This window comes from Typopeltis vanoorti, chromosome 20 (assembly GCF_054136105.1).
Source record: "Typopeltis vanoorti isolate ZY-2024b chromosome 20, IOZ_Tvanoo_1.0, whole genome shotgun sequence".
Lineage (NCBI taxonomy): Eukaryota > Metazoa > Arthropoda > Arachnida > Uropygi > Thelyphonidae > Typopeltis > Typopeltis vanoorti.
Window position 1 is genome coordinate 56,159,557 of NC_143568.1, and position 27,045 is coordinate 56,186,601.

The following is a 27,045-nucleotide window of genomic DNA, read 5'->3' on the forward strand; positions in this document are numbered from 1 at the left end:
AATTATATATTGGGTTTTTATCCTTTATCCAAGTGTTAGCAAACAAAGTTTGTGCCTGAAGTACTTCCAGGACTGGGGATCTCCATAATGCAAAACACATCTCCTTGCAGACAGCAAGCAAGAAGAAGAAGAATTATGGCAGGTTGACACTGGATAGTCATGGTAGCAGAGTGATCATTTCAAAGGATATACTGGAATTATTGAATGAGCATTTTATCAGTATTAGGAGAATTCAAAGTGAAAGAATCAGGTGTATCAGATGATGATTGGGTTAGATGTTAATAAGGAAATGGGACTGGATGACATTTCACCATGCATTTTTAAGGAAGGTGCAAAACAGTTAGCTATACCTGTGACCTGGTTATTTAAAGTCTTGCAGTGGGTAAGGTTTTTCAGGAGTGGCAAAGAGGCAAAAAAAAAAAAAATAGTTACCACTTCAAACAGGGTCTAGAACAGAAGTTTCTAGGTATAGATCAGCCTGTATATCTATATTTGTGGTCATGGTACTGGAGAAGCTGCTTAGAAATAGAATACTGAATTGGGTTGATGACCAGTATCAATTTATGAAGGGCAGGTCTTATTAATAAATTACAGCGACTACAACCATTTTAAGAATAATTACTTTTAAGTTTGCAAACATTTTGACATTCATATTAAAGTCATCATCTGGAAGTTTTTTCAGTAATTTCTATAAATTAAAGATACCAAGAAATTATATCTTGGTTTGATCCTTTATCCAAGTGTAAGCAAACAAAGTTTGCACCTGAAGTATTTTCAGGACTGAGGCAACCTGTGGTAAAGGTGGTATGACTTCACATCACTTGCCTTAGTATCCCATAATGCAAAGCACATCTCCTTGCAGATATGTATAATGCTATGCATTATGGGAAGGGTCACTGCTCAGAGCAGTTTCGACCTTTATTGAGGTGAAAGAGTAAAAGGTTGCTTATCATAGGCCTAGAGTAGCTAGTACAGGGGTGCAAGAGAGCCTGATAGTATTAGGAGAAAAAAAGACAGATGGGATGCTGGACATTATTGAATGCTTGAGTAAAGTCTAATGTTAGCACTGCCATCGACTGCTTTTTGGTGTTAAGTAAGTGGATTAGATCACATAGCAGAAATAGATTAAATTCTACTGTTCGACCTAGTGCTCCATATACCTGTGTGATTTTAATTATATACAGCAATCCCTCGATTAATGCGTACCTGATGTGTGTTTTCGATCAGTGCATCATTTTTTTTCGATATCCAAATTTGATTAGTGTGCCTCTAAAATTCGATTAGTGCACCTATATACATCTTAAAAATAAATGTTACAGATTTTAAAAATTTTTGATCTATACATTTTTTATGGCTAACGATTTTAAAAACTCGCTCACCAGGATGAAATAATTAAGTTACTGATTTGAAACATTTTACAGAGTTATTTTTTAATGGCATACTACACTATTTCCATGTATGCTATGTTCCAAATTTACCGCCAAAATTTATGTCTGCTTTGCATAGGATTTTGCTGATCATATCTTGTGCAATTGTTTTCCGTAGTTGTTTATTTTAAACTATTTTCCTAACCTTTAATCATGAGTAAAAGAATTGGTGGGCAAAAAACAGAAGCGTGAAATAATTCGAAAAGTAATCTGATTGAAAGAAAAACTTGAAATAATAAAGAAAAATTAACAAGGCGAGTCTAGAGCAAAGATAGGACAAGAACACAAAAATGGGTGAATCAGCTGCTGAATACAAAGAGAAAGGTAAGGCTGCTTGAAGTTCATCATGGATGCATTGAAAATCAAAGTATTATAATAATTGAATTAGAGAGATTTCTTTTCACATGGATCAAAGATTGTAACCAAAAAGGGATCCTTCTAAACACTGGCCTTATTAAATCAAAAGCATAGTCTCTTTGTAACCTGGAAAGAAAGGGCTATCAATGATGGAAAAGAAGAATTCCACGTTAGTGCTAAGTGATTTGAAGGTTTCAAAAAGAGAAATAGCCTACATAATGTTCTAATCACAGGCGAAGCTGAAAGTGCAGATAAGGAGATATCCAGAGATTTTGAAGAAAATTGTGTAAGAAGGGGACTATTGTGATCAAATATTTAATCGATGAAACTGGCCTTTTTTTTTGGAAGCGAATGCCTTCCAAGATTTTTCTAGCCAAATCAGAGAAATCTCAGCCTGGTTATAAAGTCGTAAAGTCGAATGAAATTGCTGCTAGCAATATGCGAGCCATTTGGTAGCACATTCTTCCACATTGTGCAAATGATTTTAGAGGCTTTTCAGATTAATCTAATTAATTAAATCTCATTCTGAGAAATTGAGTGATTCCAACCTATTAAATTTAGATGCACAGCAGGAAGATCCTGAAGAATATGAAGAAAATTTAATCACTGACAATCCCAAAGAGGTTTCACAGAAACAATTTGAAAATAGTTTTCGTACAATTGAAGTTTTTAAGCAGCAATTCTTAGACTCCCTGGTGAAGAGAGAACCAGTAAAATTTGCAGAAGAGGCAATAAGGCCATACCGTCAGTTGTAAGAAAAATAGAAACAGAATGCTCGTCAAACTATGTTAGCTCAATTCTTTGTTAAGAAGCAGAATAATAAATTTATATTCTGAATATGTTTTATTGTCTTTCAGCTTCATGGTTTTCCTTTAACTAGGCCCTGAGACATATCCTAATTCTTTTATAAAAAAAAATTAAGGGTCAAAAAAGAAATCTGAGGAACGAATTATACATTTTCCCATAGATTATTATATTCGATTAGTGCATGTTTGATTAATGCATCTGTTTTAAAGGGTGCATTAATTGAGGGATTGCTGTATTTCATTCTCACTTTGAGTCTGTTATTGATAATGCACAAAAATATCTTGTAGTCAGTATTAGATGGAGAAATAGGTCTCCAGCTGCTGATTAAGGTGTAATCTCTATTAGGTTTAGGAATGAGGACAGTATGGCTTGCCTACAAATTCACTTGGTATGTGTCCTGATGAGAGAAAGGAATTAAATAGTGTAACTATAATGGGAGGAATAAAATCCCAGGCCTCATGATAAAGTTCTATCCCTAGACCATCAGGTCCTGGGGATTTTGTTGTCTGACATTCTTTATAGTCTGTGGTATCTTGAGATGCTGTAATGGGGGCTATCAAGCCCATCTTGGATATAAACAGGAAGGCCATTAATGTTCCAAGAGTTATAATTTCCAACAGTACTATTGTCTTCAAACAGATTTTTGTAGTGTTTTTGAAAGGAGTCAAGGATGTCTTTAGTGGTGGACATTTCTTCTCCATTGACACAGATTTGAGTCATAGTCTTTTCTTTGCGAAATTTTGTAAATTATCTGTTGAAGAATTCAGCTGAAGGGCTATCTGCTAAATGCTACTTTATTCTTATCTTAAAATTTCTTCTTTCTATTTGTTTCTGACTTTTCATTAATGTTTCTAATGATGTTGCTACATTCTATACCATTGCATTGGTTTGTTACAAACCAGCTTCTCTCTTTATACAGGTCTTTCAACTTTTTCCTTTTTAGGAAACCTGTTCCTTTCCCCATTCCATCATATTCTGCTTTACAGCTTGTTGGAATTTTAACCAAATATCCCAATTCCAGGTAACATTATTTCAATTCAAACAGAGGGTATGAAGTTTAGTTGAAAAGATCAATGGAAAATTTGGTGGAAGTCTCTATGGTCCAGAAGAGATCTCTACTTTTTCCATGCTGGAACTTAAGTATGACTGGATTATGATCTGACATCTTGATGTCAAGATGTTTTATTTTAATTATCCTATTTATAAGGGAAGAAGAGAGATAAATTAGATCAATACAGTACCAATACCTTGATTTATGTATGTGTATGCCTGGAGATTAGGATTGCAAATCATCCATATGTGTACTAGTTGAGCATTGTAAGGCATGTTTTTAACATGTTCGCTGCCAACTACGAGTATAATCGTAGTTCATATATTAGCTTCACAAGCCAACTAAGAGTATACTCTTATGTCGATTTACTGACCCCCTATGCCAAACAAGAGTTAACCCTTAGTATAATTACCTTAATTTGGACCCTTGGATTCTGAATAAAGTGGAGAGCATGTCTGGGGGCTTGGTAGAAGGGAAATAATTTCAACTAAAATATAGTATATTGTGTATGTGCCTCAGATGCCAACTACGAGTATACTCATATGTAGATTACCAACCTCGTCTGCCAAGCGCGAGTTAATCTGTAGTATAACACGTAATTTGTAAATCAATTTAAAACTAGTAAAATCAATAAAAATAAAAACCAATCAATGAAATAAAAAAGCACTCGATAAAATTCGGCTTTCCTCAATATTTTGTAAAGTATATAAATTGGTTTGTTCTACTAAAATTGTGAGAAAATCTTCAGAAAAGAAAAGTTCAACTAACCTTTTGATACTGAAATTTCCAGTGTCAATTTTAAAACCTGCAGTTTCAACCAAGTCAAATTGTGGGGGCTCTTCTTCTGAGTTTTCCCAATAAGTTGATGTTGATGTATTTGGCCGGTTGCTAACTTCATCTTCAAAAGTTTCTTCATCATCGGAGTCACCGCTAGAGTCGTCTGTAGGATCATCTTCGGAATCGGAACCAAATATTTCATGAAATTCATCATTGCTCATATTAGCATAAGCTTCTACTTCTATATCAGTAAGTTTTCTTTTACTGGCCATGGCGAAATTGAAGGTTCTTAGAGACTAGAAACTAAAACTGAATAGACGCAATAAACACTGGCATCAGCACATCTAACATATAGATGGAAGTGATACGAGATTACTCGTAGTGACCTTGAAGATGTGAAAGCGCTTGGCATGCGGGAACAAACTATGACTGAGTAGCGTGGCAGCGAACGTGTTAACTGTGCATATCAGTGGGAGCCAGACCTAGAGGTGATACTAAGTCCTTATCCTTATAAGGACTGGCTTAAAGGGGCAAAGCAAGAATGCTTTTCATCTTCCCCGTTATCTGTAGAGGACAGTGTAGGGATAAGGTGTTATTGAGCAATTAAAGCTCTGATCATGGCAGGAGGGTAGCAGCAATAGCCGAGCCTCAGTTAGAACTTCATTAGCTACAGCATTGCCATCCATTACCCTCCAAGGGTATTGGATTGAATGAATCCTTCTGGTACTCGTTTCAGGTGATACTAAGGTTGAAGTAATGCAGAAGTCATATTTTGTTATACGAGTTGCCAACAGGTGTTACTTTATTATCATATTACTCTGGATTAGAGAAAAGTTGTTGCCAGTTTTTTCACTTGGTTATACTATAAATTAAAGATACATAAAGTTATATCTTGGTTTAATCCTTTATCCAAGGGTAAGCAAACAAAGTTTGTGCCTGAAGTATTTTCAGGACTGAGGCAATCGTGGTAAAGGTGGTATGACTTCGCATCACTTGCCTTAGTAACCAAGTGATACCAAGTGAACTTAATGACCAAGTGAAAAAACTTCCAACAACTTTTCTCTAATCCAGAGTAATTTGATAATAAGTTGCCTTTTGGCAACTTGTATATGAAAATATGTCTTCTGCATTACTTCAACCTTAGTATCACCTCTGGGTCTGGCTCCCACTGAAGAGACCTCAATAAAGGTTGAAACCGGTCTGGGTAATAACCCTTTCCTTAATGCATAGCATTATACATGTCTAAGGCAAGTGATGTGAAGTCATACCACCTTTACCACGAGTTGTTTCAGTCCTGAAAATACCTCAGGCACAAACTTTGTTTGTTTACACTTGGATAAAGGATTAAATCAAGATATAATTTATATCAATGCATTGTCAGTGGATTGCAAGGGGATATTAAGTTGTTTGCGGATGATGCAAAGCTAGGAAGGATTATAAGTAAAGTGCAGATGTGGTAGCCCTGCAAGAGGATTTGAATAAGCTAGATAGATGGGCAAATGAATTGGGTTGTGGGTTTAATGCAGCAAAATGTAAGGTCTTGGTTTGCGAAACATCGATTGGACACTGCATACTCTTTGGGAGGAGTTATACTGGAGGAAGTAGGGGAGACAAGAGATCTGAGGTGGATGATTGATGGAAACCTGAAATTTAGGGGACATATTGCAAATGTGGTGAATGTAACACAGAGGATTGCTGCAATAATGAGAAGGGCACTGACCTGCAGAGGTAAAAGGGTTATAATTCCATTGTATAAGTCTCTGATCAGCCCACACTTAGACTATTGTTCTCAGATTTGGTCACCAGGATTTGAAGGGGATAAATTAACTGTGGAAAGGGTACAAAGGTGGATAACAAAGATGGTTTCAGGACTGTACCACGTTAGTTATGAGGATCGGCTGAGGGAATGTGGACTTCAGACTTTGGTGGATAGAAGGAGAGGTGATATGATTGGGACTTTTAAACTGTTGAGAGGTGGTTACAGGGTTGACACTGGGGAGTTCTTTCGCTTGGTTGATCAGCGGGAAGGAGTGATGACAAGAGGCCATCCCTGGAAGTTACGAAAGGAAACTGTTTGCAAGAGGGTGAGGAGTGGTTTCTTTGCATGAAGGGTGATTGAACTATGGAATGCATTGCCTGATGGAGTGGTGAGAGCGAGAACGGTCAATGAGTTTAAGGAGTGGTATGATAGACTGTGTTTCTCAGGCAAGGACCTCCCCTTGATGAGTCTTGATAGACTTTGTGTTTCTTAGGAAAGACCTCCCATGATGAGTCTTTTGACTCCATGGAGGCCTGAATAATAATAATTTATGTCATCTGGAGTATACACACACAAACATGTGATGTTTGTGTGTATATACAAGTGTACACACACAAACATCAGAGACAAACTACATTACATTTCAAATAGGGTGACAATGATTTCATTAATCGTTATTCTAGTGGTCCACTAGTGTGTGTGTGTGGGGAGGACTACATCAAAGCTATATTCTGTTTATGACGTGGTGAGAGAACATTCATATTAATTTTTAATACAGCAATAGTGGTCTAATCAATAATTTAGCATAAGTGTTTGTTATATTAAGACTAAGATCCTGGATTATTACAATTCTAATTATAATGAATCTTAAAAAATATGAGTAGAATATGTGCCATCTATATTCTTGAGATTTTAGACCATCGCTATTGTTAAGGTTCGGTGATTGATTAGAATTTCACAGGCCTCTTTAAGTTTGCACTCCTAACATCGTCGATATCAGAGCTAGAATGAAGCCCAAGCATATTGTATAAATTATTTTAATTCTTTGAAGTATGGGAGGGCTGTACATGTTGCTTTATATAATCAGCTATTTTTCTTTCTTAGTGGTGCTCAAGGGGAATATGCTGGATTGAGAGCTATTATGTCTTATCTCAAAGCTAAAGAGGAAGGACAAAGAAATGTAAGGGTTTCCTGAATTTCTTTTAAAATGTTTCATATTTTGTGCTTCAAGTGTTGAAGTTTGTTTGTGATTTATAAAGACTATGAAAATGTTCAGAAATGTTTTGCAAGTTTGTTTTTAATTTTCATTTCAGTCCTTAGTACTAAAGAAAAATGTCTAACAGATTTTTGAAGGAGGGACAGAAGGCAAAGCAATTAATAACATTACATTCAAGAGATGCTCTTTCAAATAAAGGGCGTTTATCTTAAGTCAAAAGAAAAGAGTAGAAGTTCTATGGATACTACTGCAATACTCTCTGTATTACCTGCTTTGGGGTCTGAGTGGGAGTGGTGATTTGCAAAGCCTAGCATTTTTACCAAAGAAACATCCAATGCAACAGCATATCAACAAAATATTCTTCTAAATGTCTTTTGGAAATATGAACATATACACATCATCGTTGTATGTGAGCATATGAAATTATAGCTGTCTTAGTCCCATGGCCACCAGACACATTCCTTAGCCACCTAAACAAACAACACAAACGCATACAGTTCACAACTGAGATTGAAAAACAGAACACACTTCCATTTCTAGATACACTTGTCACACGTCTTCCTTCTGGCAATCTTTCCTTCACTCTTTACTGGAAACCGACACATACTGGCCAATATATACACATAAACTCATACCACCACCCAACACAAAAACATGGTGTCGTTAATACTCTAAAAAAACAGGGCTCTGAAGATCTGCTCCAGTGAACATGCACTGAAAGACGAATTTAAAGTTATCAGCAATACTTTTCAAAAAAATGGTTACAGCCAAAACACTATTAATAAAATTCTCTACAAGACCTCAATAAAAAAACAAAGACAAACCAGACTACAATAAAACTATAACCATTCCTTACATTAAAGGGACATCAGATAAAATAAATAGAATACTACAAAAAATACAACCTCAAAGCCACCTTTAAAACTTCCTGCAAAATTAAAAAGCTTACTCAACTCATCCAAAGACCCACTCCCTCTGCTGGTCCACCCTGGAGTATACCGTATTTATTGCACCTGTAACATACCATATATAGGGGAAACAGGATGCACAATTCCTATCAGAAAAAAAAACAAAACATAAACAACACATTTAATATAATAATTATGGTGAAGCTGGCCTTTCTGATCATGCCTTGAACCACCTTACATAGGATTGACTGGAAAAGCACTAGTTGTCTACATCACACCAAAACATGGTATGAATGCAAATTTAAGGAAGCCTGTGAGATTATTATCAACCACCCCAATCTGAACAATGATGATGGTCTAAAATTCCCAAACATATGGAAGGCACATATTCGACCCACGGAACCTTCCTCTCTAAGAGTAAATATAAACAGGACTATAGATAATCCAGGATCCTAAATCAAAAATAACAAAATTGTAATGCTAAAAATAGGACATCATTGTTACTGAAATAAAACTATAAGAAAGAATGTTTATTCATGTTATCATAAATAGAATTTAGCTTGATGTAGTTTCTAAATAATTTTTTTTTTCCACTAGAGGTAATGCCAGTGGAATAACCTGTGATCTAATCATTGTTTCTCTAGCTTACTGTATGTAATGTAACTCAGCTTGTCCTGTATATTTGTATATGCTCCAGATGATGATGATGATCTTACATGATCATCATGTAAGTAGTCATGTAAGACACGTAATATGAAGATCGAAAAGTCAGGAAATTAAGAGTTTTTTATAACACGGTTGTAAAGTCCATAAGTTCTAAAATGGATAGCTGTCTCAACATACAAAAAAATGTTTTCTTGATTGAGAATCTGCATAGATATCAAAATGATGGCAGAGTGATTTTTGTTAAAAATTAAAGTGTTTAGTTTAAGGTCTTAAAATTGACTAATGTGGAGATGACATTAAATATGCCTGCCTGTTTCACCGAGTAGTTAGTGTATCTGCTGGCCAGCTAAAAGGCTGCAGGTTGAAATCCTGCCATGGGTATGAATGTTTGTGATTGTCTGTGAAAATATGAGAGATGGTGGGTAGTAGCTGAGTTGGTGTAGATGATGCGGTTTGCTGTAGTTGGTGGATTGAGTAGTTGAGATGGAGAGTTGTACAGTAGGTGCCTTCTCTCTGAGTCTTCGGACTCCCTTGAGGTGTCACATAATAGTAGTAATAAATTGTTTGTTTTAGATATTCTTAATCCTGTTTGTTTTTTATCTTAAAATAAAGTAAAATATGTAATGTAATCAACAGAACTACAAACGAATCATAGTCATGAAAAAGCACCTTTTAAACATCATGATGGTTTTAATTTTGTTTTCCATGTGGTAACTCTTATGTGCCATCCAGCTATTGGTGATATTGTGAACAAAGGCTTTTTATCTCACTCAGTGTCTTGTCTTTTAGCAGTTATAAATTCAACTTGATAAGTTCCTTTATGTTGTTCATCCAAGTCCTCCTTTGTGGTCTTTCCTTCTCATGCCCCTAATCTTCCCCCAACATAACTGCCTTTTCCAATGATTCATCTGCTCGCATAATATGTCCAAAGCACATTAACTTCTGTTGAGCAATCATTTCCTCCAAGAAGCATTCTATTTTTATATTCCTGAAAACCTTATTAGTTATTCTTGTGGTTCATGGGATTCTTAATAGTCTCCTCCATATCCATAATTAAATTTCATCTTCACATTAACTATCATTTCTCCTTGTTGGATTCCAGTAAATCATAACTTCAGAACAATAACCTGAATTTTTGATAACTTTTCCCAAAACAGTTGTTCAAAAGTAGATGCCAGTGCAGGATCTGTATAATAGATATCAGAATCTATACTTGTAATCAGATATTAGTTAACCATGGAAGTTAGCTGTTTATAGATTTTTTCCATTAGTATGATAAGGGTTTGGGTGAGAGCAATGGGATGGCATAATTACTCTTTATTTTGAGTGAATTTCAACTATTTTCTAAGCACAGTATAAGGGGAACCAGAATCTGAGAACAGCTAGAGAAATGCAGGTTGATAAATATATTTTTTAACTTGTTTAATAAAGATTGAGAGGTGAATGCCAATGCCTGTTTAATAGAGGGAAAAAATATTCATTTTAGTCATTAATGCAAATTTGAGAAAAATAATACTTTGTGGTCTAGTAATACATTGTTGTCTGAATGCAGAAATGGATAACAGCTTTAACAAGAGGTCATATAATATTGCAGTTCACACAGGAAGATTGTTTTGTTTTTTGAAACCTTTTCAAAATCAGATTTAAGCTGGTTTATCAAGTATTAACTGGATAAACCAGCTTAGATAACATGTTAAAAATATTTAATTTTTAATGTGAGTTATTTTATATGTTCTTCTAAGAGAAGACTAAAGGCTTTTATATGTATTCCACACATGAAAGGTTGTGAACATATAGTGAATTAGTACTATGGGTAAACTAAGAGGTGGATAATCCAGTAATCTTGCTCTGTGGAGTAAACATCAAACTTTTAAAAGCCACTTCAGACTCTTGTAAGCAGGCTGCATGGATCAAGATCATGGATAAATATTTAGGCTGAAATAAGGAAAAGGTAGTTTTTCTGATAAGAACAAACTTATTGTTACCAATATTGTATTATTATTATTATTATTATTATTAATTCTTAGTATTATTAGTATTATTACAAGTTGTAGCATTGATCAAGTCGGCATGCCCAAAGATAATTGGCTTAAGTGAAACTTGGTTGTCTGAGGATTATAAACTGTCAGACAGAAATGGTAGGCAACAGAATTTTCCAAAAGGATAGGGAGGGGAAGAGGGAGGACTTTTAATGATAGCAGAAGAATTGTCCCTTCAAGAGTGTAAAATAGTAGTACATATAAAGATTTTGAAGCTATTTGATGTGAAGTTGAAAACAGTAGAGTAGTATATCTAATATGATGTTCTTATAAGCCACGAAATGTGGAGAGCACTGTTATGAAATTTTTAGACAAATTAGTTGGGCAAGTAAATGGAAGGTGACTCTAATTTCTGTATCCTACTTCTCACCAATCTCTCTGGTACCTTCACTACAACTCTAGCTATACAGATTGTTTGTTTGCAAAGCTTGCAAACAAATGATTACATCAATAAATTTTTATAATTAATGATTTAATTAAATAATTACATCAATAACGTTTTTAGCTTTTTTTATGTAATTATTTGTCGATGTAAACTATAAATACATTAATTTCATTTTGCATAGATTTTAATGATATTTAATTCTTGAGGGAAAAAAAGGTATTCAGAATTAATAGCACAATTTCATATATAAAAAACTGAGCAGCATATTTTATTAAAAATCAACTAATTAATTAATCCTAAACTAAATTATTCAGTTTAAATATTAAAAAAATTGACTGCCATATTTTATTAAAAATCAACTAAGTAATCTTAAATTAAATTATTTCAGTATAAAAACAAAAAAAAAAAATCATAAAACTAACAAGTAAAATAATATTAAATTACATACACTTACCTTTAAAAAATTTATTTTTCTATTTAAATTTGTTTCACTATAATATCAGAGTCTTATACAACGGAATGATAACTCTTATCTCTGCTGGTCGGTGTCCTTCTCATTATTGCAGCAATCCTCTGTGTTATCTTGACCACCTTTGCAATATGTCCTCCTAAATTTCAGGTTTCTATCAATCATCAACCCCAGATCTCTTGTCTCCCCTACTTCCTCCAGTATAGCTCCTCCAATAGCGTATGTAGCATCCCATCGATGTGTCCCAAACCTCAAGACCTTACATTTTGCTGCATTAAACCGACATCCCCATTTATTTGCCTATCTGTCTAGCTTATTCAAATCATCTTGCAGGGCTACCACAACTGCACTATTACTAATAACCCTTCCCAGCTTCACATCATCTGCAAACAACTGACTATCTCCCTTGCAATCTACTGACAGTGTCATAGATATAAAGGTTAAACAGTATAGGTACTAGTACTGAGCCCTGTGGGACCCCACTTGTAATCCTCTGCCTCCTTGAAACTGCCCCTGTATACGCAACTCTCTGATACCTATCAGACAGCCAATCCTGAATCCAGTTGACTAACCCAATATCTAAACCCATGTGCTACAACTTAAATATCAGCATATCATGTGGTACCCTGTCAAATGGCTTTGCAATATCTAAAAAAAATGGCACTATATGCCTTTCCCTTGTCAACTGCTCTTGTCACTTAATTATAAAAGGCTAGCATATTACTAAAACAAGAGCGTCCCTTCACAAATCTGAGTCTACTCTCACAGGTAACATTACCCTCATCTGCCCAATGCTGTATAAGGTCTCTCACTAATTTCTCCAAGATCTTACCAACTACTGATGACACACAAACTGGCCTATAATTAGACACTTCCAGACTGCTACCACCCTTATGCAATGCCACTATCTTACCTTCCTTCCTTCCATTCCCTGGGCAGCTTTCCCGTAGCCAGACTTCCATTGAAAAGCCAGGTCAAAGGAGCTGTCAGTTCTTTAGCACATTCTCTCAAAATTCGTGGTGAACTACAATCCAGAGTAATCAGTATTTGAAACACACACTCTACTCCTGCACCTCTAAACTTTGAACTTGCCCTATCCCTCTATTATTAAAATTTACTCCTCCAGGATGAAACACACCAATAAAGTGTTCATTGAACAATTCCACTATGTCCTCTGCATCAGTCACTCTATTCCCATTTTTATCCCACAATGTCATTCTTCCACAATCATTTCTCCTCCTATTGGCTACATAGCTAAAAAATTCCCTAGAATTTTCTTTATATCTTAGGGCCAATCTCTTCTCATATTCCAATTTTGCCTCCCTCACCATTCTAGTCCCTCTCCTGGCCTGTGTCTTATATTCTTAATGCATTTGCTCTTCACCTGGCTCCTTATATCTCTACCATAGTCTCTTTTTCACATGCAATTCCTGTTTAATATTGTTTGTCATCCACTTTAAACCCAAATTGTGCTCTCTTCTTCACTTGTAGAATACAGCTTACTATTACTGCTAATAAATAATCCTTCACAATTTCCCAAGCGCTAATGATATCCCAGCATTCCAATTCCTCCCTCAATGAAACTTCCCCAAGTTGACATCTAAGACTATTATAATCTCCTGTCTTATAATTCTACATACATTTCCGTCTCTTTGATACTCCTGCATGTCTGTTTATCTTCGAAGTCAAAACCACATGGTCACTCTCTCCAACTGGTAAGAGAGATGTCATCTCAGTTATTATCAACTCTTCTGATGCTACGACCAAATCCAAAACTCTTGAACCTCTTGTTCCCTCTATTACATGTTGCCTAAGACATTTGTCCCTCAAGAATTCTAGATATTCCATTCCCCTATTGTTACATGCATCTTCCTCTCCCCAATTTATATTGCTGTAGTTAAAATCTCCCATAACAATCATTCTTCCTGCACTTGCGAAGCTCAACTGTCAAAACAATCTCCTAGTCCCCACCCTCTGTGCTCCTTCGTCTGTAGCAACACCCCACTAAATATCCTGTTCTGCCCACCTCTACCTCACACCATATGCTTTCAAAATGCTTAGTGTTAATGCCTACCAAAGCCTCCACTCTTAGCAGACATAAGTCATCACTTATCATAAGCAGTACTCCACCACAACGCTTTCCCTTCCTATTCTGCTGAAAAATGCTGTACTCTGCTACTTCTATTCCTGTTATTATATCCTCTTCTGTTAACCACGTCTCAGTGATCCCAATAATCTTTGGCCAGGCTGATGCTATCAGTGCCATCAATTCCTCTCCTTTATTCTGGTTTATTCTGTCATCGGTGTAAAGCATAAAAATGCCATTGTTTCTATACTCAGCATTATCCCCTCTAGACTACTGGACTCAGCATTACCTAATGTCATCCCCCTTCTCCCAAGTACCCATTCCTACAAGAGGCCACCCTTGCTACCATCCACCCTGGGCATTCTGGATTCCCTGCATACACACTAACTCATTCAGGACAGCAATCTCTCCAGTTGCCTATGTCCTTCCTCATTCAAATGCAAGTGCTCTCTCTTGCATAGAATTCCTTTCTGTTCTCAAACGCCCTCCAAGCATCCACATATTCCAATCCTCTCTTCTGACACATTCTAGCTATTATGTTATTCAATATTACTGCTCTTCTGCTCAGCTCATCACTATCATACCTAGGCAACACACACATACACACACACACCCTATCTTTCCTCTCTGTGTCTTCTATTGCACAACCTCAAGCAAGAATCTCATATCTCTCACTGCCCAATTTACATTACCTCTCGAGTCATTTGTTACTACCATCACAATCATCTCATCAACCCTTTCACCCTTCTTATTTGTCATATCATACTTTCTATCCTTCCTCCAGGCAAACACTCCTCACTCATCCTATCTTGCACATCACGGATCATTGAGTCCGCATACATTACACCTCTCACCACCCTGTTCCTCGATTGCTCAAATACATCACTCTCTCTCTCTCCTTAACACTTTCTCTCTTTGTTCCCATACTTACCTGCCTTCCTGACATCACTCTATCCCTGGTTCCAGTGCTCCCTCGCATTCTTCTCATTCCCTCTCTCCTACTGTTTTCATTCTCTCCTCTTCTATCATTCCCATAACTCTCTCTCATTCTCTGTCTTCCACCGTTCCTATTTTCTTCTCTTCTCTATTGCTGCTATGATAAAAAGTATTGGAGGTTTTCCCATAATTTCTTGGTATCTTTAATGATAAAAAGTAAATTGACATGTAGAGATACGTAGTGTCTCTATATTGGATACTGGACCAACCAGAACTGGACTGTTATTCTCAAATTTGGTCACTGGTTTTCATTGTGATGTGTAAACACTAGAGAGCATCCAAAGACAAATGACCAAAGTGATGTCAGGTCTCTGGAGCATTGGTTATGCAGAGCAGTTGAGGGTATGTAGATTACAGATTTTTGTGAATAGGAGGAAACTTTCAGGTTAAGGCATATTAACACAGAAGGAATTATAGAAAGGGTGGATGTTAGGAGGGAGAGAATGAGAAATCATCACAGATAGCTATATAAAGATGCAGTGAAAAAGTGTGTGAGGAGTAGATTATTTTTGCGGAGAATTTTTGGTGAGTTTGAATGTATTTGCAGAGTGCATTGTGAATGCAGGGAGTGTAAATAATTTCAAAGTTTATTATAATTGGCATATTGCCGGTTAAGTGGGCAGTCCACAATAAGTCTATTGAGTCCATAGAGGTTACCGTTATTAGGTTTCAGTAAGGAAATACCGTGAGTAGACATGTAGACATATTACTTACTATTAATTTCTCTCTAATCTCTAATCTCTCTAAGAATTAATAAGAATTAATAAAATATAACGAAATTAACTTGCGTAAATTATTCTTTATTCCTAGAATTTTCACCTGAGTATCACAGCCATCATCAGTACAGGTACAAAGGCTAATTAAACAATAACTGTAATAAACAATAAAAGTACCTAAGGTTAAATTTCCTAAATAAATTTAAGAAATTTAACCCTATCTACTTCATATATATATATATATATATATATATATATATATATGTGTGTGTGTGTAAACTTCAGATCCTACTGGTAGTCAAATAAAAAAGGCTTAATACTCTTATAGAAAAAATATCGATATGGGATGAGGATAAAAAGAAAACACTAAAGACCTCCTTCAGGCACCCACTGAGATTATATGGTCTTCCAAAAGTGCATAAGCCAGGAATTCCATTAAGACCTGTTGTAGACAGTATAGGTTGTCCCATTCACAAAATATCAAAATTTCTGTCAAATTTACTCGCAACTAGAAGATCTGCATTTAGACGATTCGGAGATTATGATTAGTCTAGATGTTTTTCGCTATTTACAAATGTTCCGTTGGCGGACAGCATTGAATTACACCAAGAATTTCCTCCAGACATAATCAAATTTTTTGAATTTGTAATAAAGTCCTGTTATTTTTCCTTCAAAAACCAGTTATACCAACAAATCAAACAGCAATGGGTAATCCAATATCTCCTGCTATTGCCAACTACTTCATGGAACACTTCGAACAATGCATCTTTGACAACATTACACCCAGATCTAACCTTTGGTTCAGATATGTAGACGACATTTTCGCCATATGGAAGGGCACTTCAGAAGAATTACAACAGTCTCTCAAAAATAAATACACTTCATCCAAGGATCCAATTCAACCTAGAAGTAAATAAGCAGTTAGCCTTTCTAGGCCTCTTAATTCTTCACCAACCAGTGGTAACCTAGAATTCACAGTTTATAGGAAGGACACTCATACAGGCAAGTACATCCATGCTGGATCACATCACCATCCCAGTCAAAAGGCAGACCATAAAAATACTAGTTCAGAGCCCACTCCTTTTGTTCTTCAGAAGAACTATTACAAAAAAGAATTACAATATATTAATTCCTTCTTCATATCCAATGGTTATAAGAATTCCTTCATAAAAAAGAGCTTTAAGTAGTAGTGCTCCAGCATCCTCTTCAAATACAGAAGAACCTACGCGTATACCTATCCCCTGTGTACAAGGCATTAGCATGGCTAAAGTGTTAAGACAACTAAATATTTGTGTGGGCTTTCAACCCGTCAGAAAAATCTCCACATTCCTCATGTCTCCAAAGGACAAGCTCCCACATTTCAGCTATCCAGGTGTCTACCAGATTCCCTGCTCTTGTGGGTTATCATATTTCGGACAAACAGGAAGATCTGCTCTGATCCGGTTAGAATAACACAAGTCGCACATCCAGTACCTTGAACCTGAACAGTCTGGACTTGCAGAGCATGCCATCAACACTAGACAGAGTTCGGTGGAACAAGACAAAAGTCGTTCACAAAAGTCTGTTCCTAATGGAACAGACTTGCAAAGAAACATGTGAAACGTTACTTCACTCCCCTAACCTAAACAGATCTGATGGTCTACATCTTTCCCCCTTGTGGGAGATAGTACTCTATAAATCAGCAAATATTTCCTAATCGTATCTTGTAATTGTATACACACACATATATATTGGGAAAAAAAAAGCAAAAAAAAATTTTTTTTAAAATAAATTTAGGAAATTTAACCTTGGCTACTTCATGGTGCTTTGTGAATATAACAGTTATTGTTTAATTAGACTTTGTACCTGTACTGATGATGCCTGTGATACTTGGGCAAAAATTCTACGAATAAAGAATAATTTACGTGAGTTAATTCCATTATTATAATAGTAAGTTACTGTTCGTGCATAGAGGCTTAAGTGTTGCGAGGACATCATGTTGGAAGCTTAATGGATACACAGCACTCAGAAAGGATTAAAAACAGAATTTAATTCTTCCTATATTTCGTCTCGGTCAATGAGACATCTTCAGGGATTACAAAAAAAACTAATGTAACATAAAAACAAATAACAAACAATGCTAAACCCAACCACGTGGGTGACACTAAAGTCCTATCTAGCTGGAATGTAAAGTGGGACCTCTGGTGATAAGCGTTTCCCAAATCTTAGGAAGCTTAATGCAATCATATTTGTTAAGATTTGGTTGATTCCTCAGAGCTGCTGCTGATTCTAAGAATAGTCTTTCTCTTTTGAATTTGCTATGGTGGAGCATGGTGGTTTTTTCCCATGAGATCCTGTGGGTTGTATTCAAGACATGATCAGCCAGGCCTGACTGACCATAGTCGTGCTTGCAGATGTATGACTTATATTCCTCCAGGTAGATAGTAGCTGTAGCTGACCTGCCTGTCTGTCCAAAGTAGTTCCGGTGCTCGATGTGATGTTCAACGTTGAACACAGGATCTGTCGCTTAGCGCCGGAGATAGCAAACAACATCAGACTTGACGTCACCAACATCTTTACCTCCAAAAAGTAATTTATCATTCTCCCAATGCACTGCTCTCATGAAATTACGAAAAGAAAAAAATATCGTCATCACCAGAGCTGATAAGGGTAATGCCACAGAATACAATTGAAAAATGGAGATTATCCTCCAAGATTGCTCTACCTACACCCTGCTAGAACACGACCCCACAAAAACACAAGTTAAAAAATTTACTTAAAAAAAGTGTCTTCCTGGCCCCCTGGAAATCATGAAAAAACTAAAACCTGTCTGTTCCCCTCCCCCGAATATATGGTTTACCAAAAATCCACAAACCCAATTTCCCGCTAAGACCTATAGTAGATGCCACTAACGCACCTTGCTACAAACTGTCAAAACAGCTGGCCAACTCTCTAACCCTCCCCCACTGACTTTCTACATCCTATTAAAAAAACTACCCGTTTCAAAACCCACATAGAAAATTTAACCTTAAATAACACAGACATATTGGTAAGTTTTGACATCTCCTCATTGTTTACCAATATTCCCTTAATTGATACCTTAACACTCTTAAAAAAACGTTTTTCCTTCTGACATCTTAGCTCTCTTTTCCTTTGCCATCTATTCTGGTTATTTTTCTTGGAAAAACAAAATCTGTAAGCAGATAGAAGGAACTGCCATGGGTCCCCCCCCCTCTCACCCCCTCTTGCCAATTTTATATGGAAGATTTTGAAAAACGAGCCATAGACTCAGCCCCTCTCAAACCTTCTATCTGGCTAAGATATGCAGATGATGTGTTCTCTATTTGGCCTCGTGGCCCCAGACACATTAGACGCCTTCCTCAGTCACCTGAACAGCCTACATCCAAGAATCTAGTTCACGATGGAAAAGGAAAAGAACAATTGTTTACCCTTCCTAGACACCTTAGTTACACCCCTTCCCAACGGTACACTTTCCTTCATGGTATATAGAAAACCCACGCACACAGGCAGATACATCCACAAACGCTTCCACCACCACCCTGCTCAACAATATGGTATTATTAACTCTTACCAAGAGAGCCCACAATCTTTGTTCCAGTGGAACCGCCCTTACAACTGAGCTTGACCACATACACAACACTTTCCTCTCCAATGGCTACAGCAATCACGGCATTAAAAAAAAATAATCAGGTCCCCCCCCCCCATTCCCCAGCTTTCTCTTGAAAAAGAGTTTAGAAATGCCGTCACCATACCCTACATCCGTGGCACATCTGAGAAAATAGCCAAGATTTTAAAGTACAACCTACACACGGTTTAAGCCCCACTGCAAACTTGCTATCTTTATCTGCTCTACAAAAGATCAGCTCTCTCCTCTCTGTGCCTGGAGTCTATAAAGTACCCTGTTCCTGTAAACTGGCATACTTTGGGCAGACAGGCAGGTTAGCTACTATCTGCCTCGAGGAACATAAGTCATACATCTGCAACCATGACTGGTCAGTCAGATCTGGCTGACCAGGTCTTGGATACAACCCACAGGATCTCATGGAAAAAAAAACACCATGCTCCACCACAGCAAATTCAAAAGAGAAAGACTATTCTTAGAATCCGCAGCAGCTCTCAGGAATCAACCAAATCTTAACAAATATGATTTCATTAAGCTTCCTAAGATTTGGGAAACGCTTATCACCAGAGGTCCCACTTTACATTCCAGGCCACCTACAACTGCCCTTAGAGGGTGCTCCACCTAGATAGGACTTTAGTGTCACCCAAGTGGTTGGGCTTAGTATTGTTTATTTGTTTTTATGTTACATTAGTTTTTTTTTTTGTAATCCCAGAAGATGTCTCATTGACTGAGATGAAATATAGGAAGAATTAAATTCTGTTTTTAATCCTTTCTGAGTGCTATGCTATATACAATCCATTAAGCCTCCAACATAAGTTACTGTTATTATAGTGAAAATTTTGGCAATTTTCACATCTCACCACTATGGAAAACAAATTTGAATAATATGTGAGAAATATCACTTTGTTGGTTGTGGGTGAAGAAAAACCGATCAGGGATGTTGGGAGACTGGTAGGAATTCTGTATTGTTTTGGAAAAAAATTGCTGACGGTCAAATGCAGTTTGTTGTGGGGAAGGGAAAGAAAGATGTATACATTACTCATTTAGGAAATATTTCGGCATTGAGAAAGTTAGAGTACATCAGAATAAACTCAGTTCTGCATATTTTTCAAGCAAGAAAACTTGAAAGGCAACAGATTAATCATATTAGGTAAGAAGGTTTATCTAACTTTACTTTACCTGAGCTAGATGGCAGAAAAGATTTGCTGCCTGGCATTATTGTTATCATAGGACGTTTATGGAATTATCACAAGAGGTCATCTATAGATATCACCACAGTTCATATACCACTCTTTAAACTAATTCAGGCAGTGCACTCCATCCATGCGCTGTAATGCTACATTAAAAAATAATAAAATAATCAACTTACTTTCTTGCACAACTGCCAAGGCTATTCTCCCCCACCTCTCATATCCTGTCCTCTCTTTCTACCCTTTGAAAAGTCTTCCCAGTATCTCGGATAAATTCCTCTCAACAGCTTAACTGTCTTGGTCATATCAACTCTTTTGTATTTTATCTTCTAGACTGTAGATTGTCTTCAATCATTTTTTTTTTAAAAACTGTTCTAGTTCAGATATCATTTTTATTACTTTCCTTTGTTTCTTGTAAAGTTTTTACATACCTACATACCTTTCAAATTCTAATGCTTAGATCTTAGAATAGTAGCCTGATATTGGTGTATTATATTGTGGAGATCCGAGTTGTACCACACATACTGTATGGTACAACTCGGATCTCAATATGGTAGGAACTGTCTGGGTTACATTCACTATCTTTTTCATGTGTCTTTTGAATTCAAATTGCTTCTACCATTACTTCAAGGCTTGGTTGGCCAAGTGGTTAGCATATCTGCTCTCCAGCCAAAAGGCTGCAGGTTTGATTCCTGCTATGGGCATGGATGTTTGTGATTGTTTGAAAATACTAGTGGTGGTGAGCAGTAGGTGGTGTTGGTGTAAATGATGGTAGTCGTGGTTTGCAGTAGTTGGTGAGTGATGTGGGGGTGGAGATAGTCGTAGAATATGTACTCTCTCTCAACTAGTCTTTTTGGACTCCTTGAAGATGTCATGTAATGATATCCCTTGTCTTCTCACTTCCTCTAGTAGTTCCAACAGAATATGTAGCATTACTCAGTGGATCTGTCTTCAAAAACCTTGTATGTTGCAATTACATAATCTTCATTATCTCACTTATTATTATTATTATTATTATTATTATTATTATTCAGGCCTCCAAGGAGCCAAAAGACTCATCGAGGGAGGTCCTTTCTAAGACATAAAGTCTGTCAAGACTCATCGAGGGGAGGTCCCCCCCTGAGAAACACAAAGTTTATCATACCACTCCTTAAACCCACTGACCGTTCTCGCTCCCACCACTCCATCAGGCAATGCATTCCACGGCTCAACCACCCTCCACACAAAGAAACCACTCCTTACCCTCTTGCTCACAGTTTCCTTTTGTAACTTCCAGGGATGGCCTCTTGTCATCACTCCTTCCTGCTGATCAACCAAGCGAAAGAACTCCCCAGTGTCAACCCTGTAACCACCTCTCAACAGTTTAAAAGTCTCAATCATATCACCTCTCCTTCTTCTATCCACCAAACTCTGCAGTCCACATTCTCTCAGCCGATCCTCATAACTATCCTTGTACAGTCCTGAAACCATCTTTGTCATCCGTCTTTGTATCCTTTCCACAGTTAATTTATCCCCTTCAAATCCTGGGGACCAAATCTGAGAACAATAGTCCAAGTGTGGTCTGATCAGAGACTTATACAACGGAATGATAACCCTCTTATCTCTGCAGGTCAGTGTCCTTCTCATAATAGCAGCAATCCTCTGTGTTACCTTCACCACCTTTGCAATATGTCCCCTAAACTTCAGGTTTCTATCAATCATCAACCCCAGATCTCTTGTCTCCCCTACTTCCTGCATTATAACTCCTCCCATAGAGTATGCAGCATCCCATCGATGTTTCCCAAACCTCAAGACCTTACATTTTGCTGCATTAAACTGACACCCCCATTCATTTGCCATCTATCTAGCTTATTTAAATCCTCTTGCAGGGCTACCACATCTGCACTATTACTAATAATCCTTCCAAGCTTCGCATCATCCGCAAACAACTGAATATCCCCCTGCAATCCACTGGCTATGTCATTGATATAAAGGTTAAACAATATAGGTCCTAGTACTGAGCCCTGTGGGACCCCACTTGTAACCCTCTGCCTCCTGGAAACTGCTCCACCATACACAACTCTCTGATACCTATCAGACAGCCAATCCTGAATCCAGTTGACCAATCTGACATCCAGACCCATGTGCTGCAACTTAAATATCAGCTTATCATGTGGCACCCTGTCAAATGCCTTCGCCAAGTCTAAGAAAATTGCAGTATATGCCTTTCCCTCATCTAATGCTCTTGTAACTTTATTATAAAAGGCTAGCATATTGCTAAAACAAGAGCGTCCTTTCACAAATCCATGTTGATTCTCACAGATAACATTACCCTCATCTGCCCAATGCTGTACACGGTCCCTCACTACTTTCTCCAAGATCTTAACAACTACTGATGACACACAGACTGGCCTATAATTAGACACTTCCAGTCTGTTACCACCCTTATGCAATGGCACTATCTTACCTTCCTTCCATTCCCTGGGCACCTTTGCCAAGGCCAGACTTTCATTGAAAAGCCACGTTAAAGGTATTGTCAATTCCCTAGCACATTCTCTCAAAACTCGTGGCGAAATACCATCCAGTCCCACAGCTTTACTGTCATCCAGAGTACTCAGTATCTGAAACACACTCTCCTCCTGTACCTCCAGACCTCGTACCAGTCCTATCCCTCTAGCATTAAAACTGACTCCTCTAGGATGAAATACTCCAATAAAGTGTTCATTGAACAATTCCACTATGTCCTCTGCATCAGTCACTCTATTCCCATTTTTATGCCACAATATCATTCTTCCACAGTCATTTCTCCTCCTACTGGCCACATAGCTAAAAAATTCCCTAGGATTTTCTTTGGATCTTAGAGCCAATCTCCTCTCATATTCCAGTTTCGCTTTCCTTACCACACGAGTCACTCTTCTGGCCTGTGTCTTATATTCCTCATGCATCTCTTCACCTGTCTCCTTATATCTCTTCCATAGCCTCTTTTTCGCATGCAATTCCTGTTTAATATTATTTGTCATCCACTTTACTCCAAATTGCGCCCTCTTCTTCACTCGTGGTATACAACTTACCATTGCTGATAACAAATATTCTTTCACAATTTCCCACGCACTGGTGATATCCCTGCCTTCCAATTCCTCCCTCCATGAAACTTCCCGAAGTTGACGTCTAAGACTATTATAATCACCTGCCTTATAATTCCACATAAGTTCCTGTCTCTTTGATACTCCTGCATGTCTATTTATTTTCCAAGTCAAAACCATATGGTCACTCTCTCCAACTGGTGGGAGAGACGTCAACTCAGTTATTATCAACTCTTCTGATGCTATAACCAAATCCAAAATTTTTGAACCTCTTGTTCCCTCTGTTACATGTTGCCTAAGACATTTGTCCCTCAAGAATTCTAGAAATTCCATTCCCCTATTGTTACATGCATCTTCCTCTCTCCAATTTATACTACTGAAGTTAAAATCTCCCATAACAATCATTCTTCTTGCACTTGCCAAACTTAGCTGTCTAAACATCTCCTGGTCCCCATCCTCTGTGCTCCTGGGTCTGTAGCAACACCCCACTAAATATCCTGTCTTGCCTACCTGTACCTCACACCATACGCTCTCAAAATCATTTGTCTCACTACCTTCCAAATTCTCCACTCTTAGAGGACATAGGTCATCACTTATCATAAGCAGCACCCCACCACCACGCTTTCCCCTCCTATCCTGGCGAAAAATGCTATACCCAGCGACTTCTATACCTGTTTTTATATCACCTTCTGTCAACCACGTCTCAGTGATCGCAATAATTTTTGGCCAGGCTGATGCTATCTGCGCCACCAATTCCTCTCCCTTATTCCGGATACTCCTGGCATTAATATACAGCATATAAATGCCATTGTTTCTATACCCAGCATTATCCCTTCTAAACTCCACTGGGCTCAGTCTTACCTGACTTTTCTAACTTATTTAAATCCTTAAGAGTCACTGTTTGATAGTGTTATTAAACCTATCCCAACTTCACATCATCCACAAATAACTGAATATTTCAATGCATTCCAGTAATATCATTGACATGAAGTTGAATAGTAACTATGTGCTCCATTACTGAGTCCTGTGAAACCCCATTTGTAGCCTTCATTCTCTCTTGATAGTGCTCCCTCATTTGATGTGTGTCAGACTGCTCATCCCATCAACTGCTTTTGCAAATATTACAGTATATGCATTCCATTCCTAACTAAATACTCTTGCAAAGTTTCTAGTGACTTAGTTTAGTACCTGTGAGCTTGTCACAGTTAAAATTTGTGCTCTGAATATTCTAAGTAGAAAACTGGCAAAATATTAATAAGTTCAATATAGTGAATTATTTTTTCCTCTCTCAGTGCTGTTTATGTTGTGGAGCACTATCATGAATAACTGAATTAACTTTGTTTTTATCTATCCCCTAGAAAGGTGCCTTAATAGGATATTAGTTCCTTTTCAGTTACAATATAAATTATTTCTATATAGTCTCAATTGAATGTCATATGTTTTATAAATGTAATTTGTGCTCTGGAGATGTCTAGAAACCCATCGAAATATTAACTCAATAAATTCTTTTTCTTTTGGTTGTTTATTCCCTGAAACAGTGTTATTGAGTAACCATATCACCTAAGCTTATGTATGTAATATATGTTGTTGTCTGTTATGGAGTTGAGATGATGCGATATTTAATGGGATGTTCTGTAAACCTCAAATGTTGAATGCAATACTTATAAAATTATTATTACATGACAATACCTCCAAGAACTCGTTGTTTGCAGGCACTTCATACCACATAGTTCACATTCCATACTACTTAATCCCCCATTTATACACATGTTACTATCCACCATCTAAAAGCATTTTTGTGTTTTAACTGCTTGTGTACTCTGACCGTTTGCCTGTATACAGGAGGAAAATCCTGCTGCCTCCATGTGAGATCAAATAACTCATCGGTTGAAAAATTCATATATAAAGATTCCTTTGTAATGATGAGAAGTTCGTTTTCAGTCTAAGGGCACAACATCCATTATTCTACCAGCTGTGTACTGTGGAGACACTTAATGTTAAAGCAAAGTTAAATCTAAATTACCCTATATTTTCGAATATAATGCGAACTAGAAATTATGTTTGAAAACTAGCCCTAAAATGCCATGTCCACATATACTGCGATCTGTTAATCTTGTTCTCTAACATTATAAATAAAACAATACGAATTAATGAAAGAAATATTTATTTTAAAACAAAATATCAAAATCCTTTAAATTCTTCATCTTTTGAGTCGTCAAACATTTCATTTATAAATTTATCTGTAGGCATTGCATAATCAGTGTAACAGTTGGCATCATCGTCATCATGCTCTCCATTTTGTTGTGCATCCTTGCTTTCGTATATGATGTCATCTTCGGATCCATCCATTGAATTACTTATTCCAAATTTAAGAAATGAGTGTTGAATCATTTCAGATGGTATCGAATCCCAAGCTTCTTTAACCCAGTTGGTGACTAGGGTGATCTCAGGCTTCTGAAAATTCCCACCCTTTGTCATCTTCACCAAACCAGATGACATCCATTCTCTCCATTTTTCATGTAAGTGATCTTTAAACAGCTTAATGAAGCGGCTGCAAAACAGAAGTTAGACCACCCGGTATGACTGGTAGGTCTGTATGTTGCTCACGTGCTTTCTCTTTGCTTGCTTCCATTAAATGCGCCCGGAACATATCCCAGACTAGCATGCTTTGTTGACCTAACAAGCTGCCTGGACATATGTTCCATACTTGATCCAGCCACAATTGTACATCTTCTTTATCCATCCAACTTTTCTGATTGGCGTGAACAAAGACACCTGGCGGAAATTTCATATGCTTCTGAACTGTCTTCCTTTTAATTATCACTGTCGGCTTTAATTTGGTTCCATCTGCCATGCATGCTAGAACAACGGTAAAATGTGTTTTTTCATGTCCCGTTGTTTTTATGAAGACACCCTTTTCACCAACTGAGTTTACTGTTAGATTCCCAGGCATATCAAAGTACTTGGGTGTCTCATCCATATTGCCGATTTGGGAAAGTTCATATCTGTGACACTTCCATAATTTTATGATAAATTTATGGAAGGACTGCACTTTTTCTTCAAGCTGCTTTGGTAACTTCTGCGCAATTTTCGAGTTCTGGAAAGGATGCTACATCTCCATGATGGGCAGGTTTCATTTTGGGGATTTTTTCAAGACTGTCTTTTTGCTTACGCCAAAGTCTAATATTACTCTCTGCTACACCAAATTCTCTCATAGCAAAACTGTTATGTTCTTCTGCAAACTGCACGACACGCAATTTAAATCCTGCTTCAAAAGATGAACGTTTATGTTTCTGTTGGCTCATTTTCAGGCTAGGTTTGTTTAACGAATAACATTTAAAATGAGCTGTGGTTAAACCGATATAACTGTGTTAATATCCTACCAAGGGGACGGGATATTAACACTACTTACATTACTGGCTTTATGCGCAGATACGATGTGCACTCGGTTGCCGAATGCGAGTGGGTCAAGTAGATGTGGTTGCAGTAGGCTTTAGGTAGTATATATTGTG

The 27,045-nt window shown here is 37.2% G+C and overlaps 1 protein-coding gene across 1 annotated transcript in view; it reads left to right on the forward strand.

The window, feature by feature from the left end:
• The window catches only part of LOC150095455 (glycine dehydrogenase (decarboxylating), mitochondrial), a 649,342-nt gene that overhangs the window by 408,563 nt on the left and 213,734 nt on the right, over window positions 1-27,045 (forward strand). Inside the window, exon 16 of the mRNA XM_090410555.1 lies at window positions 7,283-7,358. Within this exon, the coding sequence (XP_090266681.1) occupies window positions 7,283-7,358 (76 nt within the window). The remainder of the gene's footprint in view (window positions 1-7,282; window positions 7,359-27,045) is intronic.